Source organism: Labrus mixtus, chromosome 18 (assembly GCF_963584025.1).
Source record: "Labrus mixtus chromosome 18, fLabMix1.1, whole genome shotgun sequence".
Lineage (NCBI taxonomy): Eukaryota > Metazoa > Chordata > Actinopteri > Labriformes > Labridae > Labrus > Labrus mixtus.
In genome coordinates, this window is record NC_083629.1 from 15,494,978 (window position 1) to 15,508,012 (window position 13,035).

Genomic DNA, 13,035 nt, shown 5'->3' on the forward strand with positions numbered 1-13,035 from the left:
GAGCGGCAGAAATGAAAGCAGAAACTGTGACACAGCAGACCTCTGTGACTCGCTGCTAATGAGGCGGCCGCTGGTCTGGCTCTGGTTATAAATATGAATCATGGCGCTGGGATCTTGTGTGTGAGGGGGCGAGCTTGGGGGTAGAAAATGAAATGATTTATTGGTAGAACAGCAAAGATCAGGATGAGGAGGATGTGATAAAGTGTTGCAGGAGACATCAAAGTCTATTTTAGAAGAGAAGCAGAGACAGGGGAGGGGGATATCTTTATTTTCATTTCAACTATCTAGCCTAATTTTTTTTTATCTTTTAGTGCTTCAGTGAGTTATTATGTTTGCACTGGTTCATAGTCATACACACTGAATATGGTCAATTAAGCCTCTGGCCTGACCTTGTCAGAGCTGTTAGATGGCAGAACTACAGTTAAAGCGGTTTGAGAACACACTTTGGGATCTTTATGACCCTCCTGCTTGAATTTGGAGTGTTTTGTACCTCAGAATCAACCAGGCCCTGCTGTGTTGGTGGTTGGCTCTGGGTTTAGTGAACAGCCTGTTCTGCAGCTGACAGGTATAATGACTTGTTGACTTCAGACACTGATTAACTAACACTGCTTAGTTGCTTGGCCCACCCCCCCCCCCCCCCCCCCCCCCCCCCACACACACACACACACACACACACACACACACAGAATGAAAACACCCAAATACACACACATCCAGAGTCTGTACTGGATACCAGGCCCATTTAATGAGAGGCTGGCTTCTGGTTGGTGCTGGGGGTGACAGCTGTGGTAATTTCCTGCGACAGATCTGTGCTTAGTGAACAGTGATGGGAAGGGAAAGGCTTCATTAACGCCACAGTGAAGCCCCAAGATTTTTTAAAACAACACAACACAGTCAGATAAATGGAGCTAAGCAGGAAATGCACCATTAAGTCAGTGTGGAAACAAAGAGCAAAATAATATGCTTGTGTAAAATGGCTTTTAAATATGACAAATGGATTTCTGTGGGTGATTTTTTTTGTCTGAGAGGAGGTGGTTTGCTGCCACCAGGTGGGCACATTGTGTTAGTGTTGCACCTCCTATAAATAAATGAATACACAGCTCTTCGGTTCACTCCGTAGACACCTTGGGTTTGTGCAAGTTAAAACTTTACTTTAATCCAATGTTTTGAATGAAAAATAAACTACCTTAAACCTTTTTGTGATCAAATCATTAGATTTTTCTGTTAACAACGAAGGTGAGTCAAAAAAGTGTTATATTTTTATTTTTCTTGTTGATTAGTAACATTTTGATTGACGTACAAACTTTTTTATTTGGTTAAAGCAGACATTAACTTTTTACATTGATGATTGCCAAAATGTCCCTAAGCATTTTGGGTGTTTTTTTTTTTTTATATGGAGGTTATTTCCACTCAAAACATTAGCTAATGATAATTATCCGTTTTGTAATATTACCCATATTACACGTTCAACTTTTCTATGTGATCCAGTTCAATCGTGTGTTTACTTTTCCTCCAGCTAATGTCCTTTAGGCCACCACAGTCTGATTGCAGTTGTACAAATCAGCTGCGTAACGCCCATTAACACGCGCATTGAGTGCCAACATGAAGTCGCGAGCTCTTCTGTGAGGTTGTTCTGCGGGTGTAATGTTACGAGTGGACAGGACACACCTCTAGAGGGAGTTCCCGGGGAGGTGGAAACAAGGAGCTAGAGCACTTCTCCTTTCACTTAAAGTGAGCGGTCGTCCTAGCCTGCCCTGCGGCCGTGTGAGTGTGTGTGTGTGTGCGAGTCTCTCCGGCTGCAGGACTAGTTGCAGTGCCACGAAAGAAAACATGCCCGGGATGGGCAACTCTTTACGCGCGGCTGCTCTCCTGGCTTTCGTGGTTCTTTCTATTCTGGTGTCACTCTTGATCAGCAGCGTGCAGCAGTTTGGAGCGAGGATATCTCACTTTCCCAATGTAACTGTTGCTGGTGATGATTTTGCGTCGCTCCGCGGGTCGCTGATTTTCCAACTCAACGAGAGGCGTAAAGAAATCATTCCGCTGCTTTTACCTCATGAGGATGAAAACGGACATGACCAGACTCTTCTGGACTCTTCATTGGATTACAGTCTGTGGAATGAGATCTCACATGGGTCTAGAAAGGCGCATATGGATGAAATGGATTGTGATTCTCTAGTGGACATGCAGGCGATGGAGGTCCTCGGGTCTGGATACACTAAGCTGGTTGTCAAAGTGAATCTTGCTGGAGGTCAGCCAGTGGCATTAAAACTGGTCAATGAGCAGGGGATAGACATGGGCAAGTGTGTGGAGGATTTCAAAGACACCAAAGGCTGCCGGGAACTAGTGTCTTATAAGCTGCAGAAAGAAATAGTCCTTTTGCAGCGGCTGCAGCATCCAAACGTCATAAGGGTAAAATATTTCCTCTGTTTGTTTCAAGACTTTAAACACTGTACAACTTAAGATTACAAATGTCAACGCAATAGTATAGACTTTTTGAGCATAAATATCAACAGGTACATTTTAAACACTGGAAAACAGCTGTAATATTATTATTAAGATTTTCCAGTATCCATGCACCACAGCTCAGATTTTCCTTTGTCTCACACACACTGAGCTGGATAAAAAGGCCTCATTGGTCTCTGCAGGACCTTCCCATGTAATTAAATTAAATTCACTGACCCTCTCCTGACCTTTGGGTCCAGTTTTGGGAGAGCAGACAATGTGCCTCTGTCCTCTTCACTATCCCTGCTTACATCTGAAACCCCCAGCGCTTATGCACTCAACCCATTACAGCCCAATTTAAAGCTAGTTTGAGCTAAACACATTAGTTTGATTCTCCTGTGTAGCAGTTGTGTGATAGCAGCGCACACGACAGCTGGATCGATTTTTTTTTTTATTAGTGTACAGAGCAAATTCTCATACAGGCTAATGTGATTTTACTGTCTGAGCTGTTGAGAGCGAAGTTGGAAGAACATAATGTCCTGTGGATTTACTTTTAGCCTGTTGCTTTCTCTCCATTCTACAGTCTTATAATGCCGTGACTAACTGACGTTTTTCTCCCCTCCACAGCTCAAAGGTCACTGTGCAGGAGAAAGGGGAGGAGAGGGAGGAAGAGTCACAGTCATTTTGGAGCAGGGGACTCCTCTCCAGATGATCCAGCTGCTGCAGAGTCCCTGGGAGGACAGATTCAGGGTATACGTCTTATTTCCCACTTTTATCAGTCAGTTCAGATATTATTACTACATACAGAGGTTTAAAGATTTCCACATTTCTTGCAACACATCTTGCAAGACATCTTGCAACACGAGCACTTTTTTGGAGGATAAAGGTTGAAAGATTAGGGGAGGTGGACATTTGAAACTCCTGGCGGTCCTACATCTGTCCCTCTAAGTATTTGATCAGGCTGGGGCAGGAATGGAGATGGGTCTTGGAGTTAATCCACTGCAGGCTAGGAATGTCATGTCATCCCTCACACACACATACACACACACACAGATTTAGTCAACCCCCATCACAGGTATGCTCACAGTTGGAGTCAACAGAGGCTGAATTTACACTCCAGCGATCTAAGTGTATCTGTGTGTGGATGTGCGTGCTTGTGTGTCGTCACGCATGGATGTGTCTGAAAGGAAAAGAAAGGGTGGAAGAGAAAAAAAAAATACTCCCAACATGCACACTTTGTTTTCGGATTAGCAAAAGTAACATCCCAGTTTGGCAAGTTTTTCTTCTCATTTTCCTGATCACCCAAATAGGCGTTCATAACCCCCTTCACCCTCGAGCTGCTCGGCCCCCCTTTCAGCGTCGTGCATCTGCGCAGGCTACAGTAATCCAGGGGGTGTTCGGTTTCACCCAGCCCTGTTATTACAGTGCTTCGATCCCACCAAGTGACGTCGGAGGGACATGAGCATTACCTAACACTGCGTTTATGTTTGTGCGTTAGTGTGACAGAATTATTTCATGGTCTGTCAGTGCGGGGCTAATGCCTTTTATTTAACTGTAGTAGCCTTCTCATTTCTCTTTCTGTTTTAGGGTTTAAAGAGTACAATGAAAACACTCAGGAAATGATTTGAGAATGTGGTCAGCCGAATGTCTTAAAAGAAGATTAGACTGTGTTCTTAGCAGACTCAAGTTTAAAAAAAATATTTTATCACTTTTCCAAATATAATGAAACTAAACTACAATGTCAAATGTGTCAACTGTGTCAGGGGAAAAAAAACTTGTTTATGTGCTTGACTTAAATATGTTGAAGGTATTGCACTATTTTTTCTTCAGATTATTTAAAGAAATGGCAGTTTGAAATGACAATCAAATACTTACAAGATTTTTTTTAAATAATAAATATTTTGAAATTATAGAGAATTTTCAAATAAGGATTTTTTTATTGGTTTTGTTAATCTTGATGTAATGAACTAAAAAACTGTCTAAATGTGTTAACATTTTATTTAAGATTTAATCATTCTTTAAGGCGGGGTCTTATTAAATGATAACCTGTTCTGCTAATTGTTGATGCATTATCTGTCGGACAATTGTCTCAGTTTTTCTGTCCACTTATAAAAATGGTTGTCAATAAAGCTGATCAGGTTTGGTCTCGTCTCTTTCAGGTGTGTCTGGACCTGGTCAGACTCCTCTACTTCCTCTCCCAGTCTCCTCTGGGCTCCGTGGGTCTGCTGGACTTCCAGCCTCGGCAGTTTGTCACCGTGTCTGGCGCTCTGAAGCTCACAGACCTGGATGACGCCAGTGCTGAGGAGACATTCTGTCACACAGACGCCGACTGCACCCTCCAGTTTCCACACAGAAACTTCACTCTACCTTGCTCCAGTCGGGGAGTGTGTGAAGGTTTGAGCGAGAAGAGGAACATTTACAACGCCTACAGGTAAGAAAAGCGACAGTTTTACTGCATGATAGACATGATGGATGGATGGAGCAGCAGTTGAATGGATGATTGCTTAAATACAGGCCAAACTGACACCTAAAATGTTGTTGATGGTTAAGACATACAGCTGGAGATTTGATGGAAAAGGTGTGATGAATAAATTGGTGGTTTCAGTGGAAAAAGGAGTCTTTTCTGTAGGATTTCTGACAGCTTTATGGACTGTTTGTTTTAACACCAGAGTGAGACAAGTCATGTTCTGTGGGATCTATGTGATGGGGCTTGTCTTGTCTTTTCTGAATGAGTTGTCTTTTGCTTGGCCCCAGGTATTTTTTCACCTACCTGCTGCCTCATCAGGCCCCGCCCGGCCTCACACACCTGGTAGACCACATCATGAACTCCACAGGTGAGAGATACCTTAACATGACGGGACACTGACTGTTAAATATCAGTGAGCAAATGAGTCCGTTATTTGAGTCGTGTAATGACACGCCTCGGTCTTAATGCTTTAAAATGAGCTTGACAAGCTGCGTGAAGACAAAGTGGTGGATGCAATTTGTAATGTGTTCTAATGAAACGACTGGGAGTGGACTGGAGAGTGTAGGGTGAAAAAAAAAACCCTATTTGGGATGAATATGATTTTTATATCTGTTGTCAGATCTGCTACAAGATTGAATCTTTTTTGTGTGTCCAGGCGAGCTGAAAACTGACATCAATCAAACGCTGGAAGCCTTTGAACACATCCTCCTCCTCTACAAGTCTGGTCTGCACCTGGACAACCTGCCTCCATCAATAATCAGAGGTACAAGCTTGTGGAATGAATGCTGCTTTTTTATAAAGTACAGTAGGCCCTCTTGTAGACCCCGGCTCTTCTTTTCTTTTTTTTTTCCTCACGGAGAATTCTTGCCCTTTTTCTGATCCCTTTTTAAGAGTAAACTCACAGGCTTTAGCTCTGTTTTCATTTTGTATCTTCAAAAAAAAAAATGAAGGGGGTTGTTTCTGGCTCTCGACTGTTTTGAAAGGGTTATAATGCAGCTGGAATGAGAGGACAAGACCAACAAAGTGTGATTAATCCGGCATGTCTCTGGCTCAGAGAGCACAGTCGGCGCTCATTTAAAAAAACAGCGCTGAGATTACATGAAGTTATTCTTAACATGGGAAATGTTCTGTTTGTCTGTTCTGCCTTTCAGGATAGCCGTGTATAGAATTTTAAGCAAACGTGTCTAACTGTTGCATTTGTTGTGAATACTCATACAAAGTATTATTTAAGGAAAACATTTCATACCACTTTGTATTTTTTAAATTTTAAGCACTGAAAGTCCTTCAACATTTTCCTCCTTAACTTAACTCCCCTCAGTCCAGTGCTCTCCCCTCACCCCTCCCTCTGTTCAGCTCTATGAAATATTAATAACATTATGACTGACTGCGTTCCTGTGGTGAGATTTTCCGTCCCCCAGATGCTGGACTGTTTGTATAGCAGCGCTTTGTGAATTTAATCACAGATTCAGGGTAAAGAGGCCTGGGCACTGAGTCTGACACCAGCAGGGAATGTTTTAGTTTAACAAGGAGGTGCCATGAGTCAACCCTGCTGCTGCTGCTGCTGCTGCTGCTGCTGAGTGTGTGTGTGATAAGACCTGAAAATATGTGTGTATCATTTCACAATATTGTGGGTTTTTGAGAAAGCGGTTGATCTTGAGTGGAAGAAAAGCTGGGTTGTGTTTCATTTTTGGAAGCTTTACATAACTCTGCTTGGGTTACTTTAATTTACTTTCACTTTAGTTTGACACATGTATAAATACTTCTCACTTTCCTCTTGAAAGTTGGACGGGAATTTGTATACAAATTAAGGGTATCTTTCTTGTAAATATGCTGCAACCAGTCAGTTAGCATAATTTAGCGCAAGTCAGTTAGCATAACTTTTCATAAGGGCTGGAAATAGAGGAAACAGCTTTATCCAAAGGTTCAAATATTTAACAAGAGCAGTACTTAGAACTATATCTTCATGTTTAAGAGACTTTGGTTAAAGTTTCTGCTGCTTCGACTACAAGAAGCCTATTGTAGAAGTTCTACCAGATGCTATCCTAACTCCCTATATAACTTCAAATTTTCATTTTAACACTGCAGGTAGCTTGTGTAAGTTTACTTTTATCATAGTTTTTCAGAGATTTGAAGCTTAGTTTTGGGGGAAGAAGTGTTTTATGTTCTGGGTATCTGATACAGCCTGTACAGTCATGGCTAGCTGCCAGCCAGCGTAACCTAGCTTAGGCTATAGATTTGAAATGGAGGGAAACAGCCGAAAAATGAAGAAAAATTATGTGACTAAAGTTACAGTATCGCCTGTTAACTGACCTCTTCACCCGCTGCTGCTATTTCTCAAATCCTCATCAAACTATAGTTAAAAATGTTGAGCTCTGAGCGTTCTGAAACTGTTCAGCCTGCTTACAGGGTTCTGTCTACAGAGGGACGGGTTTGGTCTCTTGTTGTTACCAAGGCACCATAACTTACAAACATTAAAGAGAGCAGATGAGGAATACGAATGTTGAACTGTTTCATTAAATTATGAAAGAAAACAAAAGAAATGATAAAACAAAGCTTGTGTGTTTAAAAAAAACACATGGACTCATTCATTTCCTTCACTCGGAAAAGAACAAAAACAAGTATTACAGCCAAAAACACAAAGAAGCCTCGTAAGAGAAACCAGAGAACGAGGGAGCACAGCGTCAGTATGTTCAATATGAACACTGTGGAACGGTGTGTGTGTGTGTGTGTGTGTGTGCGCGCGCGTGTGTGTGTGTGTGTGTGTGCGTGTGTGTGTGTGTGTGTGTGTGTGTGTGTGTGTGTGTGTGTGTGTGTGTGCGTGTGTGTGTTAGAAAGACACACACTAGGTCTCAAGTCTTAATTTGAAATTGCTGACAGATGGAGATTCATTGGTAATGTGGATGTAATTTTACCTCTGATGCGTTCATTTGTGATTGGATGAATGAGGCCAGAATCTGGCTTTTTTTAAAAAAGCGTCTTTACACAACTGTTTCTGCAAGTATAAATTCAAATGTGTGCTGTGCAAAAATTACGGTCCTGAGCACTGTCATAAATATGTCTGACATTCTTCAAATGAATATGTAATGAAGGCTGTTTTCCCATCGTTCATCTCAAACACACACAGAGCTTATATTCATATATTCCCAGTCTCCTGAACAGCTGAGGCCCAGCTCCCTGACAGGCCTCATTTTTTTTCTCCCCGGAGAAGGATCCTCGAAACACTCCTTCTCCTTGTTCCCTTTTCTCCGAGCCAGAAGGCAGATCCTCGTGTCTTTTTCCTCCAACAATACACACACACACACACACACACACACACACTCGCATACACACACCGGCTCCTGCCATTCAGGGAGGTTAACAGTTTGAAACAGCGTACCTCCCCTGCACGGACCCACAGACGGGCTTTTGTCCTCTGTGTGTGTGTGTGTGTGTGTGTGTGTGTGTGTGTGTGTGCGTGCTGGACACATGTGTGCATGATTCGTTCTTATGGTTCCTGCTAATGTGTAGCAGATGATTTAAGGACAGATCCTCCAGACGTCTGACTGAAAGAGCTGTAATGATGAATGTAGCACAAATGTTTGGCAGTAGGAGGTGAAGCGGCTTTTAGTGCAGAGCAACAGTTTGGGAGGGAAAAATTCTAAACGGTGTCAAATGGAGGTTGTTTTCTACATACGGATACCATGACAGACGTAGAAGGTCCTGGGTTACTTAAGATGTTTGAAAGTAAAAAGAAGTTGTCATGGCTGGCACATTTTTTTCAACTAACATCAAACAACAAAACGCTTGTGATTTTACTCTCACTGTGGAAACTTGTCTGTGAGTCAGTTAGAGCTTTGTATCCCCATGAACTAAAAGCGGTATCTTCAATTTTTAACTTTTGTTGTTTTTCTTGTATTGTCTTCATACAGTTCTGAATTGATTTTTTTTAATTCCCTCAGTAATTATTAGACTTTCATCTTCTCCTCTGAGAGCACTTCCAAACTGTTCTGTATCTTCACGCTGCTTCTCCTCTTCTGTTGTTAGATTACACCGTGATGCAAGGTATGGGGACCTCTGGGAACGTGGAGTACCGCTGCTGGCCGTCTTACAGCCAGCAGGGCTGCATGCTGTCAGTACACAGTGCCCGGGAGGCGGCATACATCTGTAACTCCCATTCTCAGTGCAACAGCTTCACTCTGACCGGACAGAAGACGTGGACGGGTTAGTAAAAAAACACAGATAATCTCTCAACCTGCCTTTATCTTGGTCTGGAATGTTGTTTTATGTTATTTTTGTTCCTATATATTTATTTCCATCTCATTTCAGTCTGATTAAAACCCATTATATAAATCATACCAACCTCATGCAGTAGAAACTGGAAAGTCTCTATAATAAGCACATGTAATTACCCAATAAATCACGTCTGTCACATGACAAGACTGTTGAGTAAACACACTCGGCAGCTACTGCTTTAATCTTGAAATGAAGCTTTTACATGAAGGAATGTATACAGTTATTATGGATTTCCTGTCAAAACTTGTTCTTTATTGATGTACCAGATGTGTTTACCATGGCTCTTTTCCTTTCTTGTCCCGTGTGTGTTCAGGTCACCTCCTGGCCTCTTTCAAGAGCAGCTTTAGTCATCTGGTGCCTGATGGGACGTCCGAGGTGTATGTGAAGAGAACCAAAGCTCCTGAAACTCCGGTGTGACAGCGAGGAACTTTCAGAACGATCCGCTGATGTGAAGCAAAGCGAGATGTAGTGCTTCAGATGAGAACTGTGTCCTCCTCATGTTGAATGCACCCCAGCTCTGTGGATTTTCGGGAGGAGCGTAGAGGCCGGGCTGACGAGAAGGCGTTTGAAGTGCGGCGAGTGAATGTGATGTATTTATAGGGCTTCTGCTTAGTGACTGTTTGATCTGCCTGCCAGCCCACTGCCTCTGCCAACTACTATTTAAAGGGATTTCCCTTCAGGTACAATTAAGGAGGCAGGGGAGCCGGGTTGAGGGGTGACTTGTGCCCTCGACATGTTTTTTTTTTTTTTCTACCTTGCCTTTATTTGCCATGTGTGTTGGCTTTCCCTGTGAGGCCAGGTCCCTGTAGTAGGATTTTTAAGCCAAAGAGGTAATAAGAACAGCGCTGCAGCTCAGCATCTGAAGCCTGAGGACGAGAAAAGAAAGCAAGCTCTTATACAAATACACTTTGATGTTTGTGCACTGAAGTTGCTGCTGTTTTTGCATGGTTCCCTGGATTAGCTGGGCTGTGGTATGAGACGGCAACGACCATGTAAGCATTTACACATCAACGAGCAAAACTGATTTGAACCATTCCAGAGAAGTCTCTTTTTACATACTTTAGTCAACTTAGATAGTTCTTAGTTATGAATATTTATATGATCGAATGTAATGTAACTGTTCTTACATGATTGTGCATTATAGCTTACATGCACCTTGTGGGTGAAACTTTTATTTTCAATGAAAAATTATTCACTTCAGTGTTATTTTATACTTCACTTATTGTACAGTTTTACAATTTGTAATTATAGAAATATTGTTTCTACTTCCTGCTGTCCTTGGGTTTTTATTGAATTAAGTCTACTTATAATAGCCTGTTTGTTTCTCATTAGCACCTCCATGTGTGTCAGTGGGGGGAGGTGAAACCTGCATTGGTATACTGACCTGGTTTTGTGTGTGTTTTAAATCCTTTATCTGCTCGCGTGCCCCCACACCTACTATCTGTGGCCTATCTGAATGCCCATCTGAATGGATGAGACCGCAAACCTATGGAGCTCCGCAGAGTTTGCACAGAGTCAGAGGAATGCATTCAAATGGCTCGTCATGCTGAGCTCATTATGAGCCTTAATTAATACATGTAAATTAGCTTACTTACTGGGCCTTTCTCATGGTGAGAGAGGGGGCATTACTGTAAGACAAAGCCAGTCATGAGGACAATCAGAGCTCAATCTGCGGTTTGCACATGAATGGGCTTGCCATCTGTGCCTGCCAAGAGGAGTGGGGTGAGGTTGAGATAAGGGCAGGACTGCTGGGTGGCAGGCTGAAGGATTTGTAAAGTCAGGACTTGTAGCAGCCGCAGAGTCTCTGGTGGGGGAGAAAGAGCAGACTAAATACCAGTCCTGATATGAGCCAGACTTTTGAAACATGTCATCCCCCACTCTTCACATATTTCCTGCTGCTGTTAAAAAGCAATCAATCTTGATGTCCAATTTTGGGCAGTAAAAAAACACAAATATCTTTTAGATTCCAAAAATAAATATGCAATGATACAAAAAACTTACTCGACAAGTTAATAAGGAAACACAAAATAATGCAAAAGGTTTTTTTTAAGACAAAAAAGGAATCAAAGAAAAGTTTTTTTTTTTAAATGGATGCATTTACTTTTGCTCTAAATATATTTTCAATCTTTAAATATCTCAATTTCTTTTACCACTTGAAAGAGCATATCCTGTCCATAAATTACACTTTTATGGCAGAGACACAAAAATGCCTCAGGGTCCTCTTTGCCTCATTTTGGCCCCTTGTTGTCTGGACAAAGCTGGCTGATTAGAGTCTGATTATGGAGATAAGGAGTCCAAGTCAGATTAGATCAAAACCAAACTGACTCACCGGACTAACACAGCAAGACAGACTCGAAGGACTGGTTGTTGGTTGTTGGGAAAAATAATTCCCCCACAATGGTATGTTTTGTGTTGCAGTTAATGGACTTAAAACCTGACAGCACTTAGCTTAAGTAACGGACAGTTAAGCACATTAATCAAAATATGTTAAAGAAAATATAAGAGTACCCTGCCTTATACCCTCTTCTCATTTAAAAGTTAGATAAGATACTGAGAAACATGCAGTAGGCTAAATAGGAAGCCCCTAAGATTTGGACAAGGCCAGCACAAAGACCAGATACAATATTTTGGTTTAATTAATTTGTTCTACACAATTAAAGAATAGTTACAAAACATGTAACATGTATTTTATTTTTGTGTGTGTGTGTGTGTGTGTGTGGGGGGGGGGGGGGGGGTCTAGTTAGCCAACTAGCTGCTAGCTACAGCTTTTTTTAACAGAGTAAATAGAAATGAGAAAACCGCTAACTAAGCTATGTGCAAAGACAACATTGTTTTGTTTTAGAAGGAGGTCACTGGTCCTAGCCAAGAATTAGTGTCAAAAACAACCTCCTCTTCAAATATGAACTGACAATTACACATTGGACTGTGACTTTCAAAAAAAGTTCAAAAATGTAAATCTTTTCGCTTTATTGTAGCTAGTTTATTTGTTTTGTTGTCTTGGACACAGCCAAGCTAGCAATTCCATTTATTTCCAGTGTTTATGCTAAGCTATGCTTCCTGTAAGCTGCAGGCGACAGCTTCACCCTAACCACGCAGCTGTGACAGTGGCATCCGTCTGTTTATCTAACTCTGGGTAAGTAAGCAATTGAGCAAATTTTTTAAACATGTTCAACTACTTTTAAATTGTTTTGCCTGTCGAGTTCACAGATGTTAGCGAGAGTCAACAGTGACATCTTAAAGTTGAGGAAAAGCAACGAAAGAAGCTAGCTGACTGACAAACAAAAACACAACATAGCCGTTAAATCATCACAGATAAGATCTTCACACTCCTGACACAAAGCACACATTCATTGGATATCCTCCAATGTTGACCTTTAATTTATTAAAACTTCCAGCTGTGTTTGATTGTTTCTCCACGTCAGCTTGGAGAAGCAAATGTCTGGCGTCTGGCTAGGCTGTCCTCACTCCCTTACACAGAGCTAATGGATGCTCTGGCTTCGTCTCTAGATTGCGCAGTTTGTTCAAAGCTTAAATGTTGTGAAACACATCACAAATGCTAAAGGGTGATGGATTTATTTGGTTGAATTCAGCGTATTCACAGCACAACAAAGCAACATATTTCTTTATATTCCACTCTGTCATTGAATCAGTACTCTGCGGTTGTTCCAGAAGAGGTCTTCACAGCACAGTTTTGTATTCTCATTTAAGTCTGAAAGTATTCCCTTTCTTTCCCCAGACTTTGTTTATTTAGCTGGAAATATGTGTGGAGGTCTGAAGGCAGAGCTGCTCAAGGCGTTTTGTTTTGTTTTGTTATGAAAGTCATTTTTTGTTTAGGGATGTTTTCATATGTGCAA

At 41.7% G+C, this 13,035-nt stretch overlaps 1 protein-coding gene across 1 annotated transcript; it reads left to right on the top strand.

Annotated features, from left to right (window-relative positions):
* Window positions 1–1,707: 1,707 nt before the first annotated feature.
* pkdccb (protein kinase domain containing, cytoplasmic b) lies at window positions 1,708–11,856 on the top strand. Its single transcript, XM_061062751.1, has 7 exons — window positions 1,708–2,409; window positions 3,070–3,192; window positions 4,602–4,873; window positions 5,197–5,276; window positions 5,565–5,672; window positions 8,933–9,109; window positions 9,495–11,856. Exons 1-7 carry the CDS (start codon window positions 1,831–1,833, stop codon window positions 9,596–9,598), a joined length of 1,443 nt encoding a protein of 480 aa, XP_060918734.1. The 5' UTR covers window positions 1,708–1,830; the 3' UTR covers window positions 9,599–11,856.
* The last annotated feature ends 1,179 nt before the right edge of the window (window positions 11,857–13,035 follow it).